Source organism: Lutzomyia longipalpis, chromosome 4, assembly GCF_024334085.1.
Source record: "Lutzomyia longipalpis isolate SR_M1_2022 chromosome 4, ASM2433408v1".
Taxonomy (NCBI): Eukaryota; Metazoa; Arthropoda; class Insecta; order Diptera; family Psychodidae; genus Lutzomyia; species Lutzomyia longipalpis.
In genome coordinates, this window is record NC_074710.1 from 10,605,111 (window position 1) to 10,618,238 (window position 13,128).

Genomic DNA, 13,128 nt, shown 5'->3' on the forward strand with positions numbered 1-13,128 from the left:
AAATGACAATATTTCTGACCCGCCATTTCAGCTCATTGTTCTTTTAATTTTTTAAAAATTAAAGAAAAAGAAACTCTCTGAGTGTCTTTGAGATATGTTACCATTTCAGCTTATCATCAAAGAGAAGAAGAGTAAACAATGCGGGATGTGCTGACTGATTAGCAGGAGCCTGTGGCGGATGGATGGTGCTGAAATGGCAAAGGTACAGTGCAGAGACCACAAGCAATGTGTAATTAGCATTCGCAATGGGTGAACATTGATTAGTGGTGGCAGTTGCCATGAGATGATTTCTGTAGAAAAAATCTCCTTGCGTACGGGTGGCTGTTGTGATGGGCAAACTGTGCAAAAAAGGGCGGAAGCACACCCCGCGGTACCTTCAATTTTATCACATTACTGCACTATACTATAGGAACTCATTCAGTGATGAAAGGAAAGATTAGAACAAGGGAGTGATGCATCCTCGCGGGGAATTTCACTGTAATGCAATCATATTGCAAACAGGAAATAGTCACCGATGCTGCTGGCTAAATGAGGAAAAATTACATGAGAATCTCACAGCGTATACGCACTTATTTTCCATGAGGGGATTGTTCTTTCAGGGAAGAGACTATGGGATATTGAACGTCTCTATCACTACCGGCAGTTGGTTTCTATGTACATAATGCATTTCTGTACCACGCCAGAAGGGTCAAAAGGGATAATGAGTGATAGTCATTGAATGAATATACTCTCACCTCGTTCTCTTCTTTCACTCCTGCCGCAGAAAAGGGTTAATAAGTATTAAAATGTAGAACATTTCATCAATTTAATTATAAAATGGACAGAATTATGTGGTTTATGTGACATTGTACTGCACATAGCAACATGATCAAAATGTGTTAATTTGCGAGAAATGCATAAAATCAAGGGTGAAAAAATTACAAATTTATGATGTGTCTGTCTGCAATATGTTGCTAAAAAACATAACTTAAATCGCATAAATCAATGTGACATTTAAAATGTAGCTAATGCATCACAAACACGAAATTTATCGGCATTTGGAAGTATTTTTATTGCTCCCCATAAAATTTTTTCATCAACCTGGAGTAATTAAAAAAAAATCTTTCACAATTATTTTTTTGAGGAAAAAAAAAAGAAATTACAGAGGTGCTAATTCAAAGTTAATTTACTCCTATAGCTCCTAGGAGTCCGTCGTGACTTAGGGCAACGAGAATTTTTTTTAAAATGTATCTTAGAAATTTTATTGTAATTTTTTAAAGAAGAAAAGTTCATGAGAAAGGAATTTTCTTTAATTCCACATACATATATATAGGTACCTTTTGCCTCCTCATAAACATACAAATTATTCTAATGAGTAACTAAGGGAGATTAAGATTCGGGGTAGTTTTTTTTTCACCTCATGGGGTGATTTATAAAATTCCCTCGATAAGCTTTTCCAGAGAGAGAGAGAGAGTACAGAGAGATAAAATGGGGAAAATTCCTCTCTTTCTCCTCACAGCATCTCAGTCAGGAAAATTGTTTATACTCCAATGATGGAAGCGCATGCTCTTGCGTCCATCCACCCAACATCCCTGGAGGAGAGATTCCATACAGCACCACAAACTCACAAAGTTTCAGTCACATTTGCACTTTCCCCGGGTCGAGTGGTCAAAGTTCCCACACAGAGAGCGACATAATTGAGTGGATGCTGTTTTTTTCTCTTCTATAAGATTTGAGGAAGAAGTGAAGATTCCCATCTCTCACGTCTGTGGCGCAATTTTGCACCACCTGAGGCTTCCTGTGTGGAGATATTCCGTATACCCCGTGGGTGCCTCACCCCAGCGAAGGAACCCCGAAAAAAAAATAGTCTGTGCACGGTGAATGAAAAATAGAGTGGGAGGTTTGTTTTGGGGGGTGGTGATTGTGTGTGAAAAAGGGAGTGAAAATGACTTTCTTTCCACCACCGTCTAGGGCAGTTTATTTTTTCACATTTGGGTACCATCTGGCTGAATTAAAACTGCCAATGCTCAATTGAAAATATTTCTCACAGTGAAATTAATATAAATTCCATTTGTGAAGAAATTTCTGCAACGAAAGCAAAAATTGTAAGTGATTTTAGGGTTTATTGTTTCAATGAAAATATCCAGCAGGGGTTTATTTGGTTTATTTTAGTTACCCACCATTATGTTTATTTAGCCCATTAATCCTTAAATAGTTCATTCGATCCACACGTTTATCCAAAACGAGAAATATTATATTTTCTCAATTTTTAATTATTAAAATTTTTTTCAAGATGGAAGTACTTTTTTACGTAATAGACTAGAGATCCAAGATTACGAATCGACTGAAAAGTCTTCTTCTATGTTTAATTCCGTCGTGAAGGGTTAACATGTGACATTTCGATAGCTCTATTCCTTCTTCATCAGGTCTCTAGAACTATTTCCCATTAGACTGCATTAGCAATAATTCTCTAATCTTTATTAAATAAAACATAGTTTATACAAAACAAATAAAAGATAAAATAAATGCAGCTAATAAGTTAAGTCCACAAAAATTTTCTTTTTTCTTCGTGTAATTTTCAAATATTGCATCACATTCTTGAGAAGTCTAATGCACAATCCGTCTTTCTCTCCATCTAATTAAGCTTCGATTAGGCTTTTATTTATTCAGGGAATTTAGCACGATTTTTTATGATTAAATAATACGCAAAACAAATAATTAAATTAATTTCTTTCTTTTAATATTTTATGGTCAATGGAACCAATATACAAAGGAAGTAAGATGACGGTTGTGAAGGTACTGGAAAGTCGTTATCGGCAGAATTTTATGAAACTCCTGCTAATCTTCACGGTGGCTGTGGCACTACTCTTCTTCATCTTCAATGCGGAAACACTGAAATCATCGGGGCTCTACACAAAGCTCCTTCGCTTCACGGGTGACCCACTTGATGATGTTGATCCCGAGAGTGAGGCATACTTTGTGAATACAGTTGGATGCAAAATGCCCAAATTTCCCATCTTTGACACCCACATACGACGCTTCATTGCGGATCCAACGGTGATTCACTGCTCCACGGGTATTACGGCGTCCGATGGGAAATACATTTGGATCCGTTTGAATGCTACGGAATTGCAGGCACTGTACAACGTCACGGATCCCACCCTACTCTCATGCTACTACCAAGCATTTGCACGGAAGAGCGACATGTGGATCAAGTTTCAGCACGAGGTGACGCCCATCGTGTTCGGGGAGCGTCATCGCGTGGCCCCCGGGGAGGAATTTGTCAAAGTGACGTGCGACAACTTTGGCCTGGGCGAAATTTACCAGGACTTTCACTACTTTGTACCCGACCGCATGCCCCCCGGGGATGTTGTCCCGGCGGCCAGTAGGCGGAAAGTTAACGTTGTGGTAATTGGCATCGACAGCGTCTCCAGGCTCAATTTTCGGCGCCAACTGAAAAAGACCACGAGGGTCTTACTTGAGGAATTGGGTGCCATTGAGATGGAAGGATACAATAAGGTGAGAATTTTTCTTTTCTTCCTCTCTCTTCCATTCTTCCTTTTTCTGCTCCATTTCACATACAAAACGGCTGATTTATTGAAAGGAAATTCTTCGTGAAAATACACATTAAGTGGATTAAAAAAGTTTTCTTCCCTACTTTTGCTTTTTACAGTATGTGGTTTGTAATGAAACTAAAGTACAAAAAAAATCTTTTTGAAAATTTTTTTTAGCTTTCTTTTTCATCATAGAAAAATGTTCTCTAGCGCAAAAAAGTCTTAATAATTTAAGTATTGATTTAAAGGAGATTTTGAAGAAAGTAAGAACTCCTGATTTATTTAAAAGCTTTCTTCAATTTTATAGTTTTGCAGTTTCTAAAAGTTTCTGTGCGATGTTTTAAAACTTTGATGCGGAAAATTCTCCCTCAATGGAATTTTGGCAAAAGCGTTTTTTTTTGTACATTTATGCTGCAATTTGTGGTTTTATGTAATATAATGATCAAACTATAAAAGCATTCCTCCCCTTTCTTTTGAAATAAAATATAAAATTTTTCTCTCTTTTTTGCTATGTATGAAGCAATATACAGGAAAGATATTGAATCTCTCGAATTGAACGACAAAAGGTCGTATGTGGTGTACAATAAAAATTTGCGACAGGTGTAAAGGAGCACACCACCACCCATACAATTCTATTAAATTTGCAATGAGAACTTCTCACACAATTGAGCTATAAAATCAACCCTCATATCAACAAATTTTCCTCACATGGATCAGGGAAATTTCTTATTTTCATTAACAATTCATCGTGTCAGTTAAGGGCTTTTCGTATAGTTTTGGTAAATATTTTACAAGACATTGGTACTTTTGTTTTAAGCAGGGTATGGTTTATCTGAATCATCTGCAATATAAAAAAAACGGTAAGTAAAACTTACGGGCTGTGATTCTTTCTTTGTCAGTGAAAGGTGAAGAAGGCTGAAAATTGAGGATGGGCAAATTTTGAGGATAGACTTACTCGCGAGCCGAATCACAGCCAACGCACAGAAATTTTGAAGAAATCCTTAATCGTGGCGGGCGTTGGCTGTGATTCGGCTCACGAGTAAGTCTATCCTCAAAATTTGCCCATCCTCAATTTTCAGCCTTCTTCACCTTTCACTGACAAAGAAAGAATCACAGCCCGTAAGTTTTACTTACCGTTCTTTCGCTTTATACTGTTCCATCCATGCTATATTTAATATTTATCTTTGCATTTTTATATGTATATATAATGTATATATCTATGTATTTATATATATTTTACTTTTATATATGTATATATAAAACGCCCCGCTTCGCGGGGCGTTGGTCTTATGCAACTCAGGATATGACATGTTAACTTTAAAACGCGATATCTCCGGAACGGCTACATAGATTTTCTTCATTTTTGGCATGATGAAAGATATTATAGCCAGCTATAACATACCAAAATTTGAAGCAATTCTATAAAGCGGTGCTCGAGATATTCATCGAAAACTCATCGAAAATTTTGTTTTCGATTTTAGCGCCACTTGCGGTCATTTTTTGAACTTGCAATGTTTCGAGCAGTTGTAGGGCTCATTAATATCTTTCATTTGAGCCTGAGTTGATCAAAATCGGTCAAGCCGTTCTCGAGTTATGGCCGATTTTCGATGAAAATTTGTGGCGGCCATATTGGCTAAACGGCTTGGCCGATTTTCAAAAATGAGGTATCGTTGGAAAGGTATTGATGTCCCCTACAACATATAAAAATTTCAGTCTTCTAGCTATAATAGTGACTGAGATATAGCAAAAACAAAATTTGGGGGTTATTCAAAATGGCGGACGGGGGGGTGGGGGGGTGGATTTGATCTCATAATCTGATTTCTTCCATCCGATATATGAACTTTGCCGTTGACCGCAAGTCTCTATCTATTACCGTTCTCTTGTAATTTAGCGTTATACTCCGGACGGCCGGACGGACGACCGGACGGAAAAATTTTGGCGCCACCGTTTTTTGGAATGTAGGGACCCTAATTCGTGCTCATCCCAAGTTTGAGCCCGATCTGACGACTTTGCATTTTTGAGTGTACACAGAAGCTGTGCTTCTTTTAAGAAAGAATCACAGCTAAAATACATCGAATTTTTTCTATACTTTGTAGCACAATTATTCGAATTATATTCACGAGAAAATTCATAAGTTCTTCAAAGAAAGAAAAAAGAAAAATATTCTGCATGAAATTTATTATTTATTTCCCAGATGAATACCCCTTAAGCTTTCCTTACAAAGGGATGATAAAAGCTCTCTCATAAATTAATTTTACATCATTCTATTATACTTTGATTAAATTTCTATGCATTTTACATCAAAGGTTAATATGAAGTCATGGAGAATTTTCAAGAGAAGAGTTTTGCAAGAAAAGTTTGTTAAGAAACAATTTATTCCCTCACTCAGGACAAAATTAAATTGAAATGAAAATATTTCTCCCCTAAATAGGTGGGCGACAATACATATCCGAATCTCGTACCGGTGCTCTCTGGCCTGGAGGCATCTGAATTAGAATCAATTTGTATGCCAGATAAAAATTCAACGTACGACAGTTGCCACTTTATTTGGCGTGACTACTCACGTCGTGGCTACTTGACAGCCTTTGCTGAGGACATTGGCTACCTGGGGTTGTTTAACTACTTCAAAAAGGGCTTCCGCAATCAACCCACCGACTACTACACGCGCCCCCTCATAACGGCCATGGAACGTCAAATTGCATACAAAAAAGTCGGCAATGTCTACCTGTGCTATGGGAGTAAGACCCCATTTGAGATTCTCTTTGATTACATCCACAAATTTGTTCAGAGTCTACAGGAGAGGCGATTCTTTGGCTTCTTCTGGACATCCTCATTCACCCACGACTACCTCAATATGCCAAAACTCATCGATGGGAAAATTGTGAGCTTCTTACGGCAACTCAATCATGAGGCTCTCCTCAATGATACCGTCCTTATTCTCATGAGTGACCACGGATTACGATGGGGGAGCTTCCGAAGTACCTACCAGGTGAGTTCTTTTTAAATTCTTTTAATTATATTGAACATAAATCCTAATGATTTAAAAAGGCTAAGTTAATTCTTAACTAAAAATTCTTCATGTTCAATAAAGCAAATATTCCTTTAACCCTTTAAGGACCATAAGTAGAGATTTTTTTTTAATTCCTATTTTTTTTATATTCCTATATCCTATTCGCAATCATCATTTCATTCGTCCTAAACCTGAGAATTCTTGGAAATATTATTTTTTCGGGTCTTAAAATGTTCACCAATATCAACACATAGTCCTTCATTTAACCCATTAAGGACCATTGCGCAGTTCTCTAAGCAAAAAACTGATTAATTTTCGCGAATTTTCCTGTGTAAAATTCTATTCTGAATCTAACCGGGTGTGACTTTTTTTTAGATTCTGTAGTTATTCTTCCTTATTAGATCATGGAAAACAGGATCTTGTAGAAAGAATATGATTTTTTCCGGAATTACATAACCTACACTTTTGGCTGAATTTTTTATCCGGAAGTTTTTTGGTAAATTCCCAGAGTGAAATTGTGGAAAATTTTTAAATATTCCTTCAATGAAATCTTATTTGTCACTATTGTAGCTCCCGGAATATACAAAAAAAATTAGACATGATCCTTTCCAGGACATCCATTTGAGGTTGAAATAGACTTTTTCCGGGAGTTGAATATCCCGAAAAAGACAAGTCCGAAAAATTCTACAGTGAAATAGTTCTGAGATCTAGAATAGTATCCTCTTTGACTACCTAAAAATATCTGCAAAATTAAAAAGAAAAGAGGTGAGAACTAAAGGTTTAATGCAAATTTTCTAACTAAAAAAAAAAGGCGAAACACTTTATCGGATGAAAATGTTCCAATGGTCCTTAAAGGGTTAAGCTTTTTCCTTCAATTTGAAACCCTTGTGTTTCATATGAAAATCCTACGTTTGTTTTACATTATTTATGAATATAAAACGTGGTATAATAAAACAATATAATTAAACGATTAATGCAAAAAGTATTATTATTCACTTTTTCTCTTTGCGGTACGTTTGGGAATAAAATTTTAATTGAATGAATTGTAGATTGATTTAAAATGAAATAAATATTCATAGGAGATGCGTAATCTAGATATGCATGATATGTATTCAATTTCGTGCGGAAATTGTAACTTTTAGCAGAAAACCAATTGTTTTCTCTAAAGAATAAATTCAAAAGTTTATTGAAAGATCGAATTAAAAAAAAAGGATTTCTGATTGATTTTAAGAAAAGTAAATGACTGAGAGGGTGTAGGATATTATGGCCGATCTCTCGATCCTCAAATCAAAATTGAATCAATCAAATTAATTCAAGATTAATTATTTTTGAGGATTTATATTGATTCAATATTGAATCAATTGATTGCAGTCAATATTGAGTCAATTTCAATCAGGGATTGTTCTTAGAATTTTTCCATCAATAAATTGATGATTAATCAATCAAATTTTCAATATTTCTGCTACACAAAAGGGTATGATGGAGGAGAGACAACCCTTCATGTATACAATCTTCCCTAAATGGTTCCATGTGGACTTCCCCCGTGCAATGCGGCACTTTCGACGAAATACGCGTCGCTTATCGTCGCATTTTGATCTGCACGAAATGCTGCGAGATTTGGCACGGCTGGAGCAACTCGATGATGATGCCATTGATGCCAGAGCAGCGGATTTGGCTGCAGCTGATCCCCTTCCGCGTGGTATTAGCCCCTTTCTTCCCATACCCGCAACACGCACATGCGATGCAGCAGGTATTTTGCCACACTGGTGCACGTGCCATGAGAAACAGACTGTCCCAACAATTGATCAAGGAGTCCTACGTGTGGCACGCTTTGTACTGCGTGAGCTCAATGATCGTGTAGCAACGGTGCCCCAATGTGCGCGACTTCATCTCAATACCATCCTCGAGGCAACACGGGCCACCTTGAGTGCCGATGCAACCTCAAAAGTGCCAACAACGGGACAAATGTTCGATCTCACGGTACGACTGCGAACGAAGCCGGGCATGGGGGAGTTTGAGGCGACGGTACGCGTGAAAACGGAGGAGGACATGGAACTCACAGGACCCATAAGTCGAACGAATCTCTATGGGCGACAGAGTGCCTGTGTGGATGATCCGCAGCTCAAACTCTACTGCTACTGTGGCAGGCACTGAACTCTAATAACATCTACCTAAGTAGAGGAATTGTCAGTTTTTTTGTACCAAAGACTTTTTAGCTTTTAAATAAGAAAAGTATGTATGTATGTAATCTTTAATCTCTCGAAATGAGTATTAAATTAGCAATTTTATCATCAAAATGAGCAATAAATGATTTTCACTTTTTTGCCGAAATGTTAATCTGCTCGACAGTGAAAATTTGAGGACTTACATTGAATTTGTCGTATTCAAATCAATTTTGCACCAAGGCTCCATCACAGCTCAATAGCCAATGAAAATGCTTTGTCCGAATATATGTATCAGCCAATCATAACTCTTCTTTGAAATCAAATTCTTATTATTTATTTCAAGTATTTTTTTATAGATAGAGCTTCGAAGCGTTTGAAGCAAAATAAATTCGAATAGAGTAGACAAAATTCCATCAACTTAATTCACACCAATATGGTGACTAAAATTGCCTGAGAATTTTGGCAAGAATTAAATTTTACAGGATTCAAGAAAAGCTCAAAAATTCATATTGCCCATTGAGTTAGAGAAAAGTGTTCTGAGACAAAGGGCAGGTATTTTCCTTCAAATTTCTGAGACTTTCAGTAATTCGCAGTTAAGATTAATGCAAACTGACTTAATTAACCCCGATCTCCCCTAAAAAATGCCCAGTCTTAAAAGGGTTGAGAATTCATTACTTATAAGAATCTCTGAAGATCGCAATGTCTGGAGTTTCACTTTCTCTTCCTTCCAAGAAAAAAACATTTTTTATATTTTCCCAAATTCACATTAAAATTTCTCAATTTATTACATTTTTTTGTATTTATGACAAAACAGATTTTTCACGTAAAGTATGTACGTCTGTAGACAATGAAGAATTGTTGACATGAAAAAAGGTAAAGAAATGAGCGAAATATTGGCCGAAGCAGTGACGAATAGCCTTCGTTTTTGCTTATGAAGAAATTCGCTTCAATCTCCGTCAGTCCCATGTGGTCTAGTGGCTAGGATATCTGGCTTTCACCCAGAAGGCCCGGGTTCGATTCCCGGCATGGGAAGCTTTTTTGCCTTTTTTTTCATTTGACTTTAAGTTATTTTTAAACAATTTTTCAAAGGAATTTTCTAATTCTTTTTTCTAAAAAAAAAGTTTTCATTTTTCTATTTTTTTTGTTATTTAAATTAAAGATATAAAAGCAACTGAGAAGCTTTTTTGTCTTTCTTTTCTTACTTTGATATTACTTTTCATTATTTTATGTATGAAAAATGATGAAGAATTTTTTTCTTTCTATACATGAGAGAAAAATTAATTAAAGATTATTTTAAAGAAAAATATAAAATTTCAAAATATGTACAAAAAAAAGCTCTCAATGTTAAAACATTAAAAATCTTTTTTTTGAACTACAGTCGTGCTCTCGTGGTAGGACCGTCGTCAAAATGACTTCTCCGCGGTAAAACGGCTTCAGAATGAGGAATTTTGCCTTCGCAGTGGGACAATTAGTATCCTACCTTTCCAATAGTACTAATTGTCCCACTGCGAAGGCAAAATACTTCATTCTGAAGCCGTTTTACCGCGGAGAAGTCATTTTGACGACGGTCCTACCACGAGAGCACGACTGTATTCTTTTAAAGAAAATTCCTTTTAAGAAAAATCACTAAAAGAAAAACTTTTCAAGTAAAATAAGTCACAACATAAAGAAGAAAAAAAGGTAAAAAAGCTTCCCATGCCGGGAATCGAACCCGGGCCTTCTGGGTGAAAGCCAGATATCCTAGCCACTAGACCACATGGGATTGAGACTACGTCGCGATGGCACAGAGTGGCTCACGAAGAGGGAGTTATTTCTAAAATTCCCAAAACTTTATTCTCTCTCATTTTCCATCAAGTCCGGCGTGGTGTGAGCTTGCTCTTAATTTTCTTCTTACTTGTTGAATCTCTTTTGTTGCCTCAGACGGTAGATATCATTGGATGGTGGCACCGGAGCTGCTTGATCGTCATCACTGTCATCACCACCGGGCACAATGCGTCTCCTCTTGAGACCCCCTTCACCCGTGTAGGTGCTATCGTCGACAATCCAGTGCACAGATTTGGCCAAATCGAAGAGTTTTGTGTTGAAACCATTCTCACCCGTTGGTACGGGTGGTTCGGGCAATTGGATGCGATTGAAAATGTCAATTAGGTGCTCCACGGAAACAAAAGGACCCTGGAAGGAGACTGGTGGTGGTAATTGGGCACACAGAGCCGCCAATGCTGGTGGTTGGGGGAAGGTTCCACCGCCAAGGGGATGTTCCCCGGGGAAGGCGTTGGGTTTGGGCTTATAGGGGATCATCTGTGATAAATCAAGACGTGGCAGTTGATTGATGTTCTCTGTGGCATCTGTGGTGGTTGTGGCTTTGGATGTGAGTATGCCTTTTGTGTCGGAATAGCCAATGGAACGCAATTCAACGGAGGAGCATGGGTAGAGATCGAGGAATTTGTAGCGATCAACAAGTTGGGCTGTTTCCTTCCCTTCGAATTCCTTCAAATTCTCCAACACTGCACTACGACGACGCTCCACCTTCACAATACTCGATAAATCGCCGATATTTGATTCAAATTCGAGGAATCTGCAAAGAAAAGTGAATTTATTTTGCCTCTCTATGAATCTCTGAGAGATTTCTTCCTCACCTATTCCATACTTCAACGGATAAATGGGGTGTAAGACCACCCGAGGAGAGAACTCGTTCAAAGAGAACGCGTGTGTTGTTGTCCTCATTGAGATGCGACAAGTAGTCAATGTAGCACATTACGTACTCCGGGCTACCACCAAAACGTTTTAGGCCCAACTCAAAGATGCGAAAAGCAATGTCTTTGTCTTTGCTGCAATAGTACTCCATGAGGGCCGCTGCGACGAACACATGATAGCGCGAACGGATGTCCTCACGGGCATTCTTGAACACTGCCCTGGCGGATTTAATCCCTTCAGCACGTCGTGCAAACTTCATGTACTGCACGTAGGCGAGTGTGGGATCAATGTCGGGAATTGAGAGGAATTTATTGTACATCTGATGCACTTTCTCATACTTCATGCGCCCCTCCTCGAAGTCAGCATAAGCAAAATACAGCAACATATTGCGACTCAGCACGCCGTTTGTAGCACGTTCCAGCACATTGGCGGCTTCATCGCTGAAAGCACGCGCCGCATTCACGTCACCCTTCTCCGTGAGCAATTTGGAGCTTTGATCGAGAAATTGGGCTGCCTGATGCCACACAGCTGGATGATGCGTGAGCACAAGGAGACACTGTTCCGTGGCAAACATCACACGACGTGTCACGAGGGCGGTGTCCTCACTCCTCAGTGGATTTGACTTCTCAAATGCAATATACTTCTTCCACAGCTCCACCTGCTTCATCTCATCCTTACTGAGATTCGGTGGCAATGCTGGGAGATTCCGATTCAGCCCACGCGTAACAATCTCCAATTCCTTCGCCACACGTCGGGCATTCATGTAGTCCCGTGAACGTTCCAAGCTCATCTTTTCCGAAATAATTGGATTGATGTTCTGCTCAAAGGCAATGTACTCCTTCCAGAGGATCTCAATGCCAATTATTGGTGTAACAACGGCCTTCTGATACACCTTCCGGACAGCTGTGATCTTCTGATTTTCCGCATAACTCCCAACGGCTTCCACACTCTTGAGGAATTGTATGTAATCCGACCAGATGGAATACGAATGGAGATCCATGCCAATTTTCTCCAATGCAAAATCATACGCTTGTGCTAATTTCTCCCTGAAAAATCCAAAAACAAACAAAAAAATTAGACTTCCGGAAGGATTATTTGAGTGCTTTTCAACACATACTTGTGGGTGCTGAGCCCGGATTTAGTCTCCTTCACATAGGTCAAGTAGAGCTTCCACAGATCAATGTTGAGAATCTTCACGAGGCATCGTTGAAAGAGTTTCTCCACTCTTTCGTAGTTCCGGGCTCGCATTTCCTGTTCAATGTAGATCTTCCAGTAGCGTGCTGTTGTCGGGAATACCGACACCAGGGATTCATAGAGGGATCGTACTTCGTGCACATGACGACTCTGCCCCTCGCGGATGAGCACAGACCACGATTCCAAATCATAGGGGCGCAATTCAACTGCCTGCTGTGCCCGAACGAGCCGCTCGTGCCCCCATTCCTGTCAACAAACAACAATTTTTATTCACAACGCTGATTTTACGGCCACAACACGAAGGAATTCAGTAAAAACATTTAGATAAACTTACAATGTCGAACTTTATTTGCTCTTTTAGTAGCATTTTCACCGGGAAATTGCGGAAATATTCAGAAAGAGAACACAAACATCACGGCAAAAATGCTTGATTAGGAAATAATCGGTGTTTTTGTGGCAGGAGAATATCGATATAAAACTGCAATATCGATATTTTCATCCCCACAAAAATGTTTCATTAGGGTGCCCTGAA

General features: G+C 38.6%; 3 protein-coding genes and 2 non-coding genes across 7 annotated transcripts in view; 2 read left to right on the forward strand and 3 right to left on the reverse strand.

Moving 5' to 3' along the window:
• LOC129796209 (mitochondrial uncoupling protein Bmcp-like) overlaps positions 1–13,128 on the reverse strand; it is a 590,308-nt gene that overhangs the window by 381,722 nt on the left and 195,458 nt on the right. The window lies entirely within an intron of this gene.
• Positions 1,554–8,851, forward strand: LOC129796084 (uncharacterized). The gene is made up of 4 exons (XM_055837797.1): positions 1,554–2,084; positions 2,753–3,498; positions 5,965–6,522; positions 8,017–8,851. The coding sequence occupies exons 2-4, from the start codon at positions 2,761–2,763 to the stop codon at positions 8,695–8,697; spliced, it is 1,977 nt and encodes a 658-aa protein (XP_055693772.1). The 5' UTR covers positions 1,554–2,084; positions 2,753–2,760; the 3' UTR covers positions 8,698–8,851.
• LOC129796077 (protein suppressor of forked) lies at positions 9,434–13,070 on the reverse strand. 3 transcript variants are annotated; one of them, XM_055837781.1, is made up of 5 exons: positions 12,931–13,070; positions 12,520–12,842; positions 11,345–12,448; positions 10,603–11,283; positions 9,434–9,546 (listed from the first exon to the last, which is right to left on the reverse strand). In XM_055837781.1, the coding sequence occupies exons 1-5, from the start codon at positions 12,961–12,963 to the stop codon at positions 9,528–9,530; spliced, it is 2,160 nt and encodes a 719-aa protein (XP_055693756.1). In that variant the 5' UTR covers positions 12,964–13,070; the 3' UTR covers positions 9,434–9,527. The 3 variants fall into 3 exon arrangements, with proteins under 3 accessions (XP_055693756.1, XP_055693755.1, XP_055693757.1); XM_055837780.1 differs by lacking the exon at positions 9,434–9,546 and adding an exon at positions 9,841–9,967 and having other exon boundaries at positions 12,931–13,046; XM_055837782.1 differs by lacking the exon at positions 9,434–9,546 and having other exon boundaries at positions 10,519–11,283.
• Positions 9,669–9,740, forward strand: Trnae-uuc (transfer RNA glutamic acid (anticodon UUC)). The gene has a single exon. It is a non-coding gene; the product is annotated as a tRNA-Glu (tRNA).
• On the reverse strand, positions 10,399–10,470 carry Trnae-uuc (transfer RNA glutamic acid (anticodon UUC)). The gene has a single exon. It is a non-coding gene; the product is annotated as a tRNA-Glu (tRNA).